The 14,124-nt window shown below is 35.4% G+C and overlaps 1 protein-coding gene across 1 annotated transcript in view; it reads left to right on the forward strand.

Annotated features, from left to right (window-relative positions):
* LOC135089176 (FACT complex subunit spt16-like) overlaps nucleotides 1-7,194 on the forward strand; it is a 129,286-nt gene extending 122,092 nt beyond the window's left edge. The window contains 3 exon segments of the mRNA XM_063984488.1: nucleotides 2,671-2,697; nucleotides 4,025-4,177; nucleotides 4,344-7,194. Of these exon segments, the coding sequence (XP_063840558.1) occupies nucleotides 2,671-2,697; nucleotides 4,025-4,177; nucleotides 4,344-4,350 (187 nt within the window). The 3' untranslated portion in view covers nucleotides 4,351-7,194.
* The last annotated feature ends 6,930 nt before the right edge of the window (nucleotides 7,195-14,124 follow it).

Genomic DNA, 14,124 nt, shown 5'->3' on the forward strand with positions numbered 1-14,124 from the left:
ACCTTTAAGAATCTTACAATGTGATATTTCTGTAATGTGACTGCCTTGCAGAAGGTAATTATCACATTAGAGAAGGACCAACTGTATCAGAAAAGTCCCTATCATCTCACTTAGACCCGCACTCAAACACTCATTACCCACGGTCATCCATAAAGTTCCCTAATACTTACATGTGTACTATTGCCCATGGTCATTCTTAAAGTTCCTAATACTTACATGTATGTGTGTACTATTGTGTAGACATGTGTCAGTGTCTGAGCTATTGAATATATTTCATGTTTTGGGCTATAGGCCACTTGATTTCATTAAGTGGACCCTACACGATCAATATTATTGACACAATATATTGACTCATTTTTATTGTTCAATAAAATATCAAACTTTTTTTGATGTCTTCATTATATTGTGTCATTCTTCAATATCGCCCCTTCACTGTCAATAATATTGTACAATACAGAATATTGTGCAGTAATATTGATCGTGTAGGGTCAGCTTTAGCCCCCAGTGGATCATATATATGGTCTGTCTTTAGTGATTTGTATTTAATACCTACTTTGTAAAATTATATAATGAAAGCTTCTAAGATAGCAGAATCAGGGGAGTCTGTTTTTAGTAATAACACTGTTTTGTGCAGTGGTTACAGCTGGAAGGATTTTATTTTTGCATATTTTTGTGTGCAAATTACTTGTATTGTCTCACGAAAACCTGATTTATATGAGTAGTGCTGCGGGAGAATGCTCCAAGCACCACCACCATGAAAATCCAGTTTTCACATGCAAACAATACTTCAAAGCATCTCCTACCTTGTGGGATCACTGGAACAGTATCGCACTGAAGAAAAATAGTTGAAAATGCCATGCAATATACAGTATTCTTTTCGTTACTTGACCAGGAAAATAGGAGCCTTCTACTCTCTAGTAAAATACTCCAAATACTTTGAGTTGAGTGAGTCACCACTCAGCATGGTGGCTGGTTCAGACATGATGTGATGTCACATGTGGCTGGTCAGTGGTGCCACCATATTGCCCTGATGTGGATAGTGCTGAGCCAATAGGCTTGGAGCATTTTCCCACACACATTCACAGCTTAGTCTAGCTTCTACCCTCGCTGCATTACAATAGCCTTGTGGATCACTATTTTGTGCTGTGTTTATAGCCATTAATCATTAGTGCTACAGCCATGTCTAGAACCTTATTATATTGCATCTCTTACTATCTTCTACTACTATTTTTATTCTAATTGCTCTTCTGATCTTGCTTACTGCATGCCTCCCCTCCTGCAGCCTCACTGCACAAGACTTTCTTTTTCCTCTTATTCTTTTTCTGCCCATCTCTCTATTGCAAGAGTTAACCAGTATTCTCAATCATTCATCCCTCTCTCTAGTAAACTCTGAACTCACTGCTTGCTTCTGTATTTCCTTTTTCCTATGATTTGAATTCTTTCAAGAGGGAGATTTCTAGATATGTCCTCTGTTTTTGTCATTCTATCTGACATAACTGTGGGAATTGGCATTTAAATGGGTCTTTTTTTATTTATTTTATTTGTTTATTTCTTTTATTTATTTATTTATTTATTTATTTATTTATTTATTTATTTATTTATTTATTTATATTTATTTATTTATTTACTTTTTTTTTTTGTCACCCTTGGCCAAGTGGCTCTTACATAAAAAAAAAAAAGGAAAAACTAATACTTAGTCTCTCTCCATGCATGATGTGCTTTGAATATAAATAACTAGTTTTATTGATTGAAATTTTTTGTGTCTATAGGAAGCTGATACCCTAAGGATTAATTTGCTACATGTTTCACAAAAATCATATGGCTAAAATTTCAGATATACAAGTTGTAATATTGGGAAACTTTAGGAGCGATTTCTTGTTTTTAAAAAACAGCGTTTGGAGCGTTCTCCTGTGGCATTACTCTTTTTTGCTATATAAAGAGCACTTAATGCATACCTCATTTGAAGTGGAATGTCAGTTATATAGAATCATTTACTGAACTGTCACCTTGGTAAATTCAAGGGTGACAACTATGATCCACTGGGTGTATGCATTACAAACAGCTAGATTTATGCTGTGAATAAGTTTGGTATGAAAGGATGAGTGTTGAGGAGTTGTGACCTTACTTCCTTAGTAGAAACTGTGTGTGTGTGTGTGTGTGTGTGTGTGTGTGTGTGTGTGTGTGTGTGTGTGTGTGTGTGTGTGTGTGCGCGCGCGCGTGCACGCGCGCACGAACACGCACACGTGTGCATGTGTGTGCCCATACTTCAAGAGGACAGAAATGGTCTGTGCCACACCCTGAGAGGTAAACAAGGTGAGATATTTGTATGTAAAAGAATAAAAAAAGTATGTAAGTGAAATGAAAAGATGTGTGCAAGGACATTTTTTACTCTAATTTGCTTTTATTAGTTGCATTAAATTTGGTTTCTGCTTTTTGGCTTGGATGCTGAATTGCATGTATAGGAAAATTCAGGTTATCGATTAGAAATCTTAACAATGTGGCTTATGCAACAATAGTATAGTCAACTGACAATCTAAAGATATGTATGTACTATAGTTATTTCTTAACTAAATTGCATGTGTTAAGTAATGAGATAATGTTAAGTGGTGTAAAGATACTTTGAAAGCTTTGCTGGAAAATGTAATTAATTCTTTTATTTTTCTCTTCCAGCAAACACAAATCCTCAAAACATGACAGGTAAGTTTGTGAAGAACACGCATCCTTTTCTCTTTGCATATTTGTGTGTAATAAAATGCATTTATAAAGTGAGAAATGAGGAAATGCAGAGGAAAGATGGTGTTTTAAGAGAGGTGACTAATCAAATAAAGCAGTGTTACCATGGTTTGGGCATGCAGAGAGAATGGAAGAACAGTGAATGAAGATCAGTGAATCAATATGAAAGCTGTCTTAATCCTTAAAATCTGGGTGACTTCTTGAAACATATCAAATTAGTCTTTTCCAACTTGAAATCATATAAAACTAAATACTTTCAGAAAGAGAATTTTACTATACATAACACACAGTTCATTGATTTCAAGACAGGATCTGTGAAACTTAAAAACATGTAATCTCTGCCAAAATAAGAGTACAAGACAACCACCAGATTCAGAGGGTTAAGATGTTAGATGGAGTGAATGAATGATATAATTAAATGCTAGAGATATGTTGGGTGAGGAATAGTGGTTGCACATTATAGGGATAAATGCAGAGTAGTTGTATGTGCATGAATGGTGATGAACCAACAGTGAGGGTGAGAAAAGCAAGTGAATGAAAATAAAAATATTTAAAACATGGGAATTTATAAAGATGGCTGCACTGGTAGCTACAAGATGATGGCAAGATCATAAGCTACTAGAATTTTGTTGTGAATACCATACTTGGTAAAACAAAAACAAAAAAAAAATAAAGAAAGAAATAATGAAAGAAAGAAAGAAAAATTATTGAGTGAAATTCAAAGAAGTCATCCATAATGTGTATTACACATTTTATATGTTACTGCCATTTGCAGTGGCTATGGAAAAAAAAATCAATAAAATGTTTAATCTCGTAAAGAAAAGTCTCCTGAGCACAGTGACATGTATTGATTTTCATAGAATACCGCATAAATGAAGCACAAATTTTTCTGTAAAAATATTCTACCTTCAACATGCACCTCTTTGGTGAATTTCAGTCATTATTGACATACATGAAGGATAATGTGAAATTTTCCTTTTATAAAAAGTTCTGTAATTTCCTTATGTAGGCTTACAATGGTGTATACAGATTTGTCATAAAACTCCTTATATGTGTTTACACCATTGTGTGTAGGCAACTTTTCTTTGTAAGCTGAAACTTATTTAAGTATTAATTCCATATCTTTTGGAAATTATGTTTGTATGTAAAATGTGCTAATGTTACAGTTTTTTCTTTGACATAGTATAAAGGGATGCTTGTGAATGCCAGTTTGAGTATACATGTGGTTGCCTTGTCTTAGGTATTCCTAATATACTGTAATAATTTGACAGGTTTGTATTTCCTTCCATAGCAAACACAGATCACCCCACAAGTCTTCACATAAATCCCCACACAAGTCACCAAGCAAGAGCAAGGATCGGCATCACTCCAGTAGCAAGCACAGTGACAAGAAGAGATCCCGGGATGATTCGGGTGACCGTCATCACAGTAAAAAGAAGAGCAGGTATGTATGTAACTTTTCCCTCTCACCAGCTTGTCCCTGTAAGTGCTCTAGAACTAAAACTGAGATGTTTTCAAGTTATTTTGTTAAAGTTGTTGTAGGTTCTTAGATTGGTACATATTGGTTATTTATTCACTTGTTGAGTACTCTTACTTTTTATCTTCCACAGGAAATAAATGGTGTCCTCTGGTGCTGCTAGGCTGCCACTCTTCACCCCAGGGATAAGAGAGAGAAGTTCAAATAGTAGTGATGATAAGTACTTTAGGAATGTGATTGTCTGTTGTGATTCTGGTCAGTGCAGTGATCTGAGCTGATGACCTGACTGCAGACACCAGGAATTGTAGAGTTCAAGCAAGCCTCTTTGACCATATGCCATGCACCATGCATAGAGGTAATAGGTCCAGTGCTTATAAGGAGTTGGAGATGGACCAATTTTAATTATCTTATTGTGACACTGTGAATGAGGGATTTCCAAGTGATGAATTTATACATTTAACCTCTTCTTTAGTGTATTAGACCTTGTAATTCCTCATGTACTCATTTGTAAGACATTATTATTTATTTTCTTTTTTTTTATTTATTATATATATATTTTTTTTTTCATATAACACAGTGTACATACTATGATCAATTAATTTTAGAAGGGAACTATGAGACAGTGCCCGAGACTTACCTGTCTGCTCAAATTTGCACTATGGTTACTAAAAATTATGTTGTTTTATTTAAAGAATTTGTGACAAACCATAGCAGGAAATTAACAATAATACCAGACTTTATAATAATAATAGTGTTTGAGTTGTCCATATGTACTTGAGGCCATTAAGATTCTGTAAGTCTTTTGGTAAAATAGGTCGTACCTCTGTTCCACTACTAGTGAAATCTTTTTAGATTGATATTAATGGTAATTTTGTGAAATAAGTAGTAAGAGGTGTGATCCAAAAGTTCTCAGACTGTCTGCAAAGAGCATTTGAAATCCACAGTGCAGCATTGGGCTACTAGAGAAGGACATAGAACATTGTCTTGCCACATCTATATTTACTGTTTTGTATAGTTTTCATGAGGATGGATAACTGCATTTTGTATGGGTTATAGCCAAAAAATGTGCTTACATCACCAATAATATTGTAGAAAGTTCATGTCTTTTCTTACTTTCTAGAGGTTCCATACTGCTGTACAATTAATGTAATAATTCCTGGGTTAGTAAGTAACCTTAAAATTATTTAGCAATCTGCCTCATGTTAAGTTCCTAGATGATTGATCACTAAAAGCTATAGTAAGTTATTTCTTCAGCCTTTCACTATCATTGTTGAGGGGAGACTAGAATATTGGTGACCTTTTCATGATGTATTCTGTGTTTGAACCTCCACCCTCTATAACATCAGATTACTGTCCAGGTGCACTATGTACTTGTCCAAGTATATTATGGATATCCAGTATGGTTTTGGCAAGCCTTAAGCCAAACTTGATAAACATACCATGCTCTAGGAAGTTTGTCTTTTCTTCTAAAAATTGCAGAAAACAAATGATACAGAACCACATGAGAATGCTTTTTATATTAAATTAATAAATACATACCACCAGAATACTAGACATTTTTTTGTAAAAGATAAAATTGTTCAACATCATCTAAGTGCCTAGTTTTGGGTAAAGCCTTTATATGCACCAAGCAGTAAGCTCTCAAACTTTTGGATCTTTCCTCATGTAGAAGCTAATTCATAATGGTGCTTTGTTCACCTTTATGTAACATGAGGATGGGGTTTTGGATAAAAGGAAAAATTGTCTGCAAATAATTTTTAAACAACTGGATTTTATGTATGACTTATTCCTTAGGATATTTTTGAGAAACAATATATATATATATATATATATATATATATATATATATATATATATATATATATATATATATATATATATATATATATATATATATATATATATATATATACAGAAAATATTTGCATAAGAAAATCAATTGCATTTTATGAAGAAAGGTATAACAAAATCACCTATAATTGTCAACCAAACATGTAATTATGTAAGTATCTTGGATCTCTCTCTCTCTCTCTCTCTCTCTCTCTCTCTCTCTCTCTCTCTCTCTCTCTCTCTCTCTCTCTCTCTCTCTCTCTCTCTCTCTCTCTCTCTCTCTCTCTCTCTCTCTCTCTCTCTCTCTCTCTCTCTCTCTCTCTCTCTCTCTCTCTCTCTCTCTCTCTCTCTCTCTCTCTCTCTCTCTCTCTGAAAGGAAACCACCAGTCAGCTCAGACACTTGCAATGGATGGAATACCACACACACACACACACACACACACACACAAAATATATATATATATATATATATATATATATATATATATATATATATATATATATATATATATATATATATATATATATATATATATATATATATATATATATATATATATATATATATATATATATATATATATATATATATAAAGTACAAGTAGTGCACAAAATTTGAGAAATTCATAATTATTTGTATATGATTCAGTCATAATGAAGCTTAAAGGTTTTCTAAAGGATAGTAAAGGCATTACTGCAACACCTGTTCACAAAGTATTGAAAATTATCCACTTTGGTTAAAGAGATTTGGTGTATAGATTTTTCTTATTGTCCACTTAGGGAATTAGGTGTATCTTATTTTTAATTACCTGAGCTTATATAAGCACTAATAGTTTTAGTTATTTTTGTACCAGAGGTTATGCTGCTACAACCTTGTGTTTTGCAAGGCAATGATTTGGGAGGGCTGTTTGCTTTTTTCTCCTTTTTGAAGAGAAAACTGAAGATGGTCAGCCAAGTTGTTGTGAATAGAAGGTTATTAATTATTGCAGATGGATGTATTGATGACAAAGATCTGCTAATGATAGTTTGTTGTGGTGTTGGTTCAAGACAACACAAAGGAACAGAAGGATTAACTTTTTTTTTTTTTTGTACGTCAAGTAAGATAATGTCCTGCATTTTATATCAATTTGTGAAATATATTTCATCCTTGTTTTCATTATGTTTTATTCAGTGGAACAAGGAGACAAATTTCAAGAGGACTTCCAGGTGATGTAACTTAGTGGTGGTAATACAGGTTGATAACTAGTATTGATGCAGCTCAAATTCATATATATATATATATATATATATATATATATATATATATATATATATATATATATATATATATATATATATATATATATATATATGGAGGCAGAAGATACCAGCTGAAATGTTAATTACTCCCAATGAGGTCTAAAGCATTAGATCAGGTGGTGCTGTGAACTTATCATTAAACTCATCTGTGACCTCACTGAATGCTTCCCATTTTGTCTCACAACACAAGGGGGACAGCCTGCTTTCTAAAGATAACTCTCTTCCTTCACACAAAACTACATGCACCTAATTACACACACACACACACACACACACACACACATACACACACACACACAAAATGGTGAACAGAGAAGACAACAACAGATGTTGCTCCTAATATCCAGATGTCTATATTGCTGAGAGCTGTCCCTGGTGGTGAATACTGAGGTGAGAGTCACATTAGTTTTGCTTGCTGCTGTACTATCTTCTAAAAGTTAGTGGAAAGTGTATTAACTGACATAAGGAGCAGGGAAGAGGGGTCAACTTCGAAACCCGCTTTGTTGTTCACAAATCCAACGTGGACCGTCCCAAAGACAAGATGGAGAGATTTTTCTGGTTTTGATGATGAGGAGTGAACAAGTGGAGAACAAGATGGAGAGATTTTTCTGGTTTTGGTGATGAGTGAAGAAGTGGAGAGAGTATGTTGGGAAGAAGGATTATTAAACTGGAGAATGAAATGAAAGAGATGTGTGAAAGAACGGAAAAGATGGGAAATAAATGGTCGAAATATTGACTACCAAGAAGGGTGTGTGGATAGGTGTGCATGACGATTTACACACAAAATTGGCATTACATGTGATGAAAACAGTGGCATATGAAGACAGAGTTGAAACATTAAGTGTAAAGCAGGAAATCTGAAAGAAAGAATAGGAGGAAAAAAAAGGTCAATTTCAGGAAAATTGTGGAAGAGCAAACTCAAGTAAGTGACACCAAGGAAATGTAAAAGGTTGTTCAGGTAAAAGAAAACTTGGTGAGATAGACAGTTTATAAGAAAAAGACGAGGTATTTGGTTTAAAAGGAGGTGTGTGGATAAAATGTTTGAGATGATACAAAGAGGCAAGGAGGTGACGGAAGAGATTGAAGAAATTTAAAAAATGGGCAGATATGTTGAGGGTGGACAGCATCCCATTGAAATAAAGTTCAGGTCACAAGCAGGAGCTGAAGAAATATTAGGCGAAGCTTGGAAATTGGCCAGAGTTGAAGAGTACAACCAAGTGTGGATAAAAAAAGATATGACCAGAGAAGGGAAAGCTACTATAAAGTAAGAGAAGCAAATTAGAAAAAAATGGAAAAAAGATCAGAGGTGAAAGAGTTTCTATTGGAGGGTCATAGACATGAGGCTGATAAAGTGGTACAGGAGAGAGGACAATGCAGAGTGGGAGGTTTTAAAGTGCTGAATACAAACATAAATGGTTTGACGTCAGCAATGTTGGAAATAAAAGACTATTTAAGAGAAGAGAAACCAGATATAATGGAAATTGCTAAAACAAAACTGGTGAGTGATGTGAATGTTTTAAATACTAGTGATGAAAATTACAACCTCTGGATGAGAAATAGAAAATGTAAGCAGGTGTGATGCTCCTAGTTAGAAAAGAATTGTTGGTGGAATCTACTACATGTGGGGAAGGGGAGGCAGAAGTACTGAAAGTAAGCTTAAAAAGAAATCCAGGAAGATGCCAAAATATTGCAGTGACCTTTGTTCCCCCTTATTCCAACTCATGGGGTGAGGAAGAATACGAAGATGCTGAAAGACAAGGGCATGTTTATCCAAGTTGCTGGAGGAAAATGATGATGTACTAGTAATGGGAGACTTTAATTGTAAAGAGGTATCTTGGAAAAGTTGGACCACAGTAGGTAACATCATGGGGGAACAAATTACTGGAGTTGGCTGTTGAGAATATTCTTGTGCAGTGGGTTATAGAAGACAAGAGATTCAGAAGAAATGAATAATTTTTACAAAGGAACAAGCTATAGTAGAGGATTTAAAACACAAAAATGCAATGGGTAAAACTGACCATGCATTGATTCAGTTCTTATTAATGGATAAAAACATCGGTACAAGAAAAGACCATAGGAGAGAATGGTTGAACTACAGTAAGACAAATTTTGAACAGCTTAGGAATGATTTCAGTGAAGTGGATTGGAACAAAGTATTTCAAATGGATGACATAGAAGAAAAGTGGACCACCTTCCTGGACATTTATAATAAAAGAGTGGAGAAATAGGTACCTAAAAAATCAGTAGAAAACCTATTTAAGAAGGTTTGATATAACAAGATGTGCTATAGCTAGACTGGGGAAAGAAAAAGCATGGAATAAGTGGAAGAAAAAATAAGAGACATGACTTGTGGGCCAATTATATACAGTAAAATCCCTCTTATCCGGCATCAACGGGACCGCCGACATGCCGGGTAATGAATAGAAGTGAAATTATGTCCACAATAACAACCCTACACTCAAGAATCTTACCCTAACAAAGATCAGCTGATCTTAATCAGCAGCTGATCTGATCAGCTGCTTAAGTGTAAGCACAACACGCTTCCTCTTTTCTACAACTTTAGGCATGATGAAGGCGTCAGGCAATAAACAGTGCACACACGGGACTGAGTCACTGAGTAAACACAGTGCAGTGGGCCGCGGGTGGCACGAAGCAGTGTGCTCTGGTGGCGAGGGGACAAAGTATGCCTCACGCGGAAATTTTAATAGATTTTATGAGTACACATTGATTATTTATTGATTTTAAGGCTCGGGGAAAAATGTGGCGGATACTTGAAGCTGCCGGATACTTGAATGCCAGATGAGAGGGATTTTACTGTAAGAAAGAAGAACAAACATGTCAAAATACATAGAGATGAGCAGAAGAATTATGAAAAGAATGTTGTGGATAAATGTAAAGACCCACCAAAACTGTTTTATGTAATGGAAAACTGAAGAGTAAAGAAGACATCAACAGAGTAAATGTTGGAGAAGAAATAGTTGAAGACCCAAAAGAGATGGCTGAAGTGTTCAACAGATACTTCCACTCAGTGTTTACTAAGGAAAATGGTTTTAGGGAAGAAAGGATAGCGATGCAAAATGGGACTGGTCTGAAAGAGGTAGTAACATCAACAGAAGAAGTCAAGAATAAATATGTTGGAAGAGTTGGATGCAAGGAAAGCAATGGGACTTGATGGTGTGTCAAACTGGATTCTAAAGGACTGCAGCCCACAACTAGCCAAAGTGATACACAATATAACCAGCACCACCCCATTGGAAGGAAGAGTACCAAAGATTGGAAATGGGCAGATTTTGCCCCAATTCACAAGGCCAGAAGTAAAAGAAGACCCATTAAACTACAGACCAGTATTGCTGACAAGTATGGTGACAAAGATTTATGAAAAGATCATCAAGAACAGATGGGTGAAATACCTGGTAGACACTGATAACAGACAATTTGGATTCAGAGAAGGAAGATCTTGTGTAACAGATTCATTAAGCTTCTACTCAAGAGTAACATAGTGCAAGAGAGAGATGGATGGACTGACTGCATATACTTGGACCAGAAAAAAGCATTTGATAAAGTACTGCACTGAAGGCTAATATGGAAATTGAAAAATGTAGGAAGATTGGGAGGGTCATTATTAAAATGGATGACCAACATCTTGACAGATAGAGAAATGAGGACAGTAATCAGAGGCAATAAGTCAAAATGGAGACCAGTAACAAGTGGAGTTCCACAAGGATTATTACTAGCACCAGTTACTTTTGCAATATATGTAAATGATATGACATATGATATGACAAGCTACATGAATCTCTTTGCTGATGATGCTGAAATCATGAGAAAAGTAACAAATGAAGAAGAGTGTGAACCTCTGAATCAAAACTAAATTAAGATAAATGAATGGTCATTGAGGTGGAACATGGAGTTTAGTGCCAAGAAATGTAGTGTGGTGAAGTTTGGTAAAAGTGTGAGAAGAACAGAAGGCACCTACTATTGAGGAAATCAGAAAATTACATACTAGAAGATCAGAAGAAAAAGATCTGGGAGTAACCATTTCTAATAAATTGTCATTTATGAAGCATGTAAACAAGATCACAGGAGAAACATAATCTGCTGAGAAACATCAAGATGTTCACCTACATTGATAAAGATGTGATAAAAAAACTGATAACAACAATGATATGTCCAAGACTGGAGTACGTAGCATTAGTGTGATCACCAAGTTTGAAGAAGGATATCAGAAAGCTAGAAAAAATTCAGAGCTGCAACTAAAGTCCCTACAAACTTAAGAGGGTATAGTTATGAATAAAGGTTGATGAGATTGGGCTTGACTACACTGGAAAAGTGAAGGGAAAGAGGTGATCTGATAGCACTATATAGAATATTGGAAGGGATGAAAAAGTTGGATAGGGATGATCTTGTGATACCAGACACAAGAAGTACCAGAAGACATGGAAGGAAATTGATAAGGAGTGTTTACAGAAGAGATGTCAAGAAATGTAGCTTTCCTCACAGGAGCATAGTGTGGAATGAACTTAATGATGAGACTGTGTGTGCCAAGACAGTCTGTAAATTTAAAGAAAATTTGGATAAAAGTTGATATGGAGATAACACAGCACAAGCCTAGTGTGGCTCTTGTCTTGTATTTCACTAATGGAGAAATGGGTACCTAAGAAATAAATGGAAGACCTATTTAAGAAGGATTGGTATAACAAGAGATGTGCTATAGCTAGGCTGGAGAGAAAAAGCATGGAACAAGTGGAAGAAAAATAAAATATGTGACTAGTGGGCCAATTATATAAGAAAGAGGAATGAATGTCAAAATATGTAGAGATGAGCAGAAGAATTATGAAAAGAATGTTGTGGATAAATGTAAAGACCAACCAAAACTGTTTTATAGATTTATCAATGGAAAATTGAAGAGTAAAGAAGACATTATCTGAGTAAAAGTCAGAGAAGAAACGCTTGAAGACCCGAAAGAGATGGCTGAAGTGTTCAACAGATACTTCCGTTCATTGTTTACTAAGGAAAATTATTTTAGGGAAGAAAGGATAGCGATGGAAAATGGAACTGGTCTGAAAAAGGTAGTAACATCAACAGAAAAAAAAAAGAATATGTTGGAAGAGCTGGATGTAAGGAAAGCAATGGGACCTGATGGTGTGTTGAACTGGATTCTAAAAGAATGTAGCCCACAACTAGCCAAAGTGATACACAATATAATGAGCACCACCGTGTTGGAAGGAAGAGTACCCAAAGATTGGAAACGGGCAGATGTTAACCCAATTCACAAGGCTGGAAGTAAAGAAGACCCATTAAACTATAGACCAATATTGCTGACAAGTGTGGTAGCAAATATTTGCAAAAAGATTATCAAGAAGAGATGGGTGAAATACTCGTACCTGGAAGAGAACAATTTGGATTCAGGGAAGGAATAACTTGTGTAACAAATTTGATAAGGTTCTAGCTAAGAGTAACAGACATAGTACAAGAGAGAGATGGATGGGCTGACTGCATATACGAGTAATTAGAGCTGAATAAAGCAATTGACAAAATACCATACTGAAGGCTAATATGTAAACTGAAAAGTATAGGAAGACTGAGAAGATCTCTATTAAAATGAATGACTGACTGCTTGACTGAGAGAGAAATGAGGACAGTAATCAGAGGCAGTAAGTTGAAATGGAGACCAGTAATAAGTGAAGTTCTGCAAGGATTGGTACTAGCACTAGTTATGCTTGCAATATATGTACACGACATGATGGAAGAGGTGACAAGCTACATGAGTCTCTTTGCTGATAATGCTGAAATTATGAGAAAAGTAACAAATGAAAGACTGTGAAGCTTTGAATCAATTCATTCAGATAAATGATTGGTTGTTGAGGTGGAACATGGTTTAATGCCAAGAAATGTAGTGTGGTGAAGTTTGGAAATGAGGAAAACTATTGTAAAATCAGAAGAAAAGATCTGGGAGTAACCATTTCTAATAAACTGTCATTTGCGAAGCATGTAAACAAGATTACTGGAGAAACATAATCTGCTGAGAAACATCAAGATGGCGTTCACCAACATTAATGAAGATATGATTAAAAAACTGATAGCAACAATGATATGTCCAAGACTGGACTCAGCATTAGTGTGGTCACCAAGTTTGAAGAAGGATATCAGAAAGCTAGAAAAAATTCAGAAAGCTGCAACTAAAATGCCTATAAGCCTAAGAGGGTATAGTTATAAAGAGAGGTTGATGAGATTGGGCTTGACTACACTAGAAAGGAGGAGGGAAAGAGGTACTTTGATAGCACTATACAGAATACTGGAAGGGATGGGAAAGTTGGAGGGATGATCTTGTGATACCAGATATGAGAGGTACCAGAAGACATGGAAGGAAATTGATAAGGAGTGTTTGCAGAAGAGGCACCAAGAAACATATCTTTCCCCACAGGCGCATAGCAGTGTGGAATGAACTTAATGATAAGACTGTGTGTGCCAAGACAGTCTATAAATATATAGTAAATTTGGGTAAAAGTCAATATGGTGACATGACAGCATGAGCCTAGTGTGGCTCTTGTTCTGTATTTCACAACTAGGTAAATACACTCTTCACTCAAAATTCAAAATTATCATGGCGACTCCTATACCAGCCTTGGAGTCCCAAGGTCGGACTGCTCTTCTGGTATTGACCCTAAGTGTCTTGACACCCCACCCTAATTTTTTCTTCATTAACTTCTATAACATTTGCAGTCTTAGATCTAATTTTAAATCTGTAGAACACCACCTCTCCTCTGCTAAACCTCATCTTCTTT

The sequence above is a fragment of the Scylla paramamosain genome, chromosome 32 (assembly GCF_035594125.1).
Source record: "Scylla paramamosain isolate STU-SP2022 chromosome 32, ASM3559412v1, whole genome shotgun sequence".
NCBI classification, from domain to species: Eukaryota; Metazoa; Arthropoda; class Malacostraca; order Decapoda; family Portunidae; genus Scylla; species Scylla paramamosain.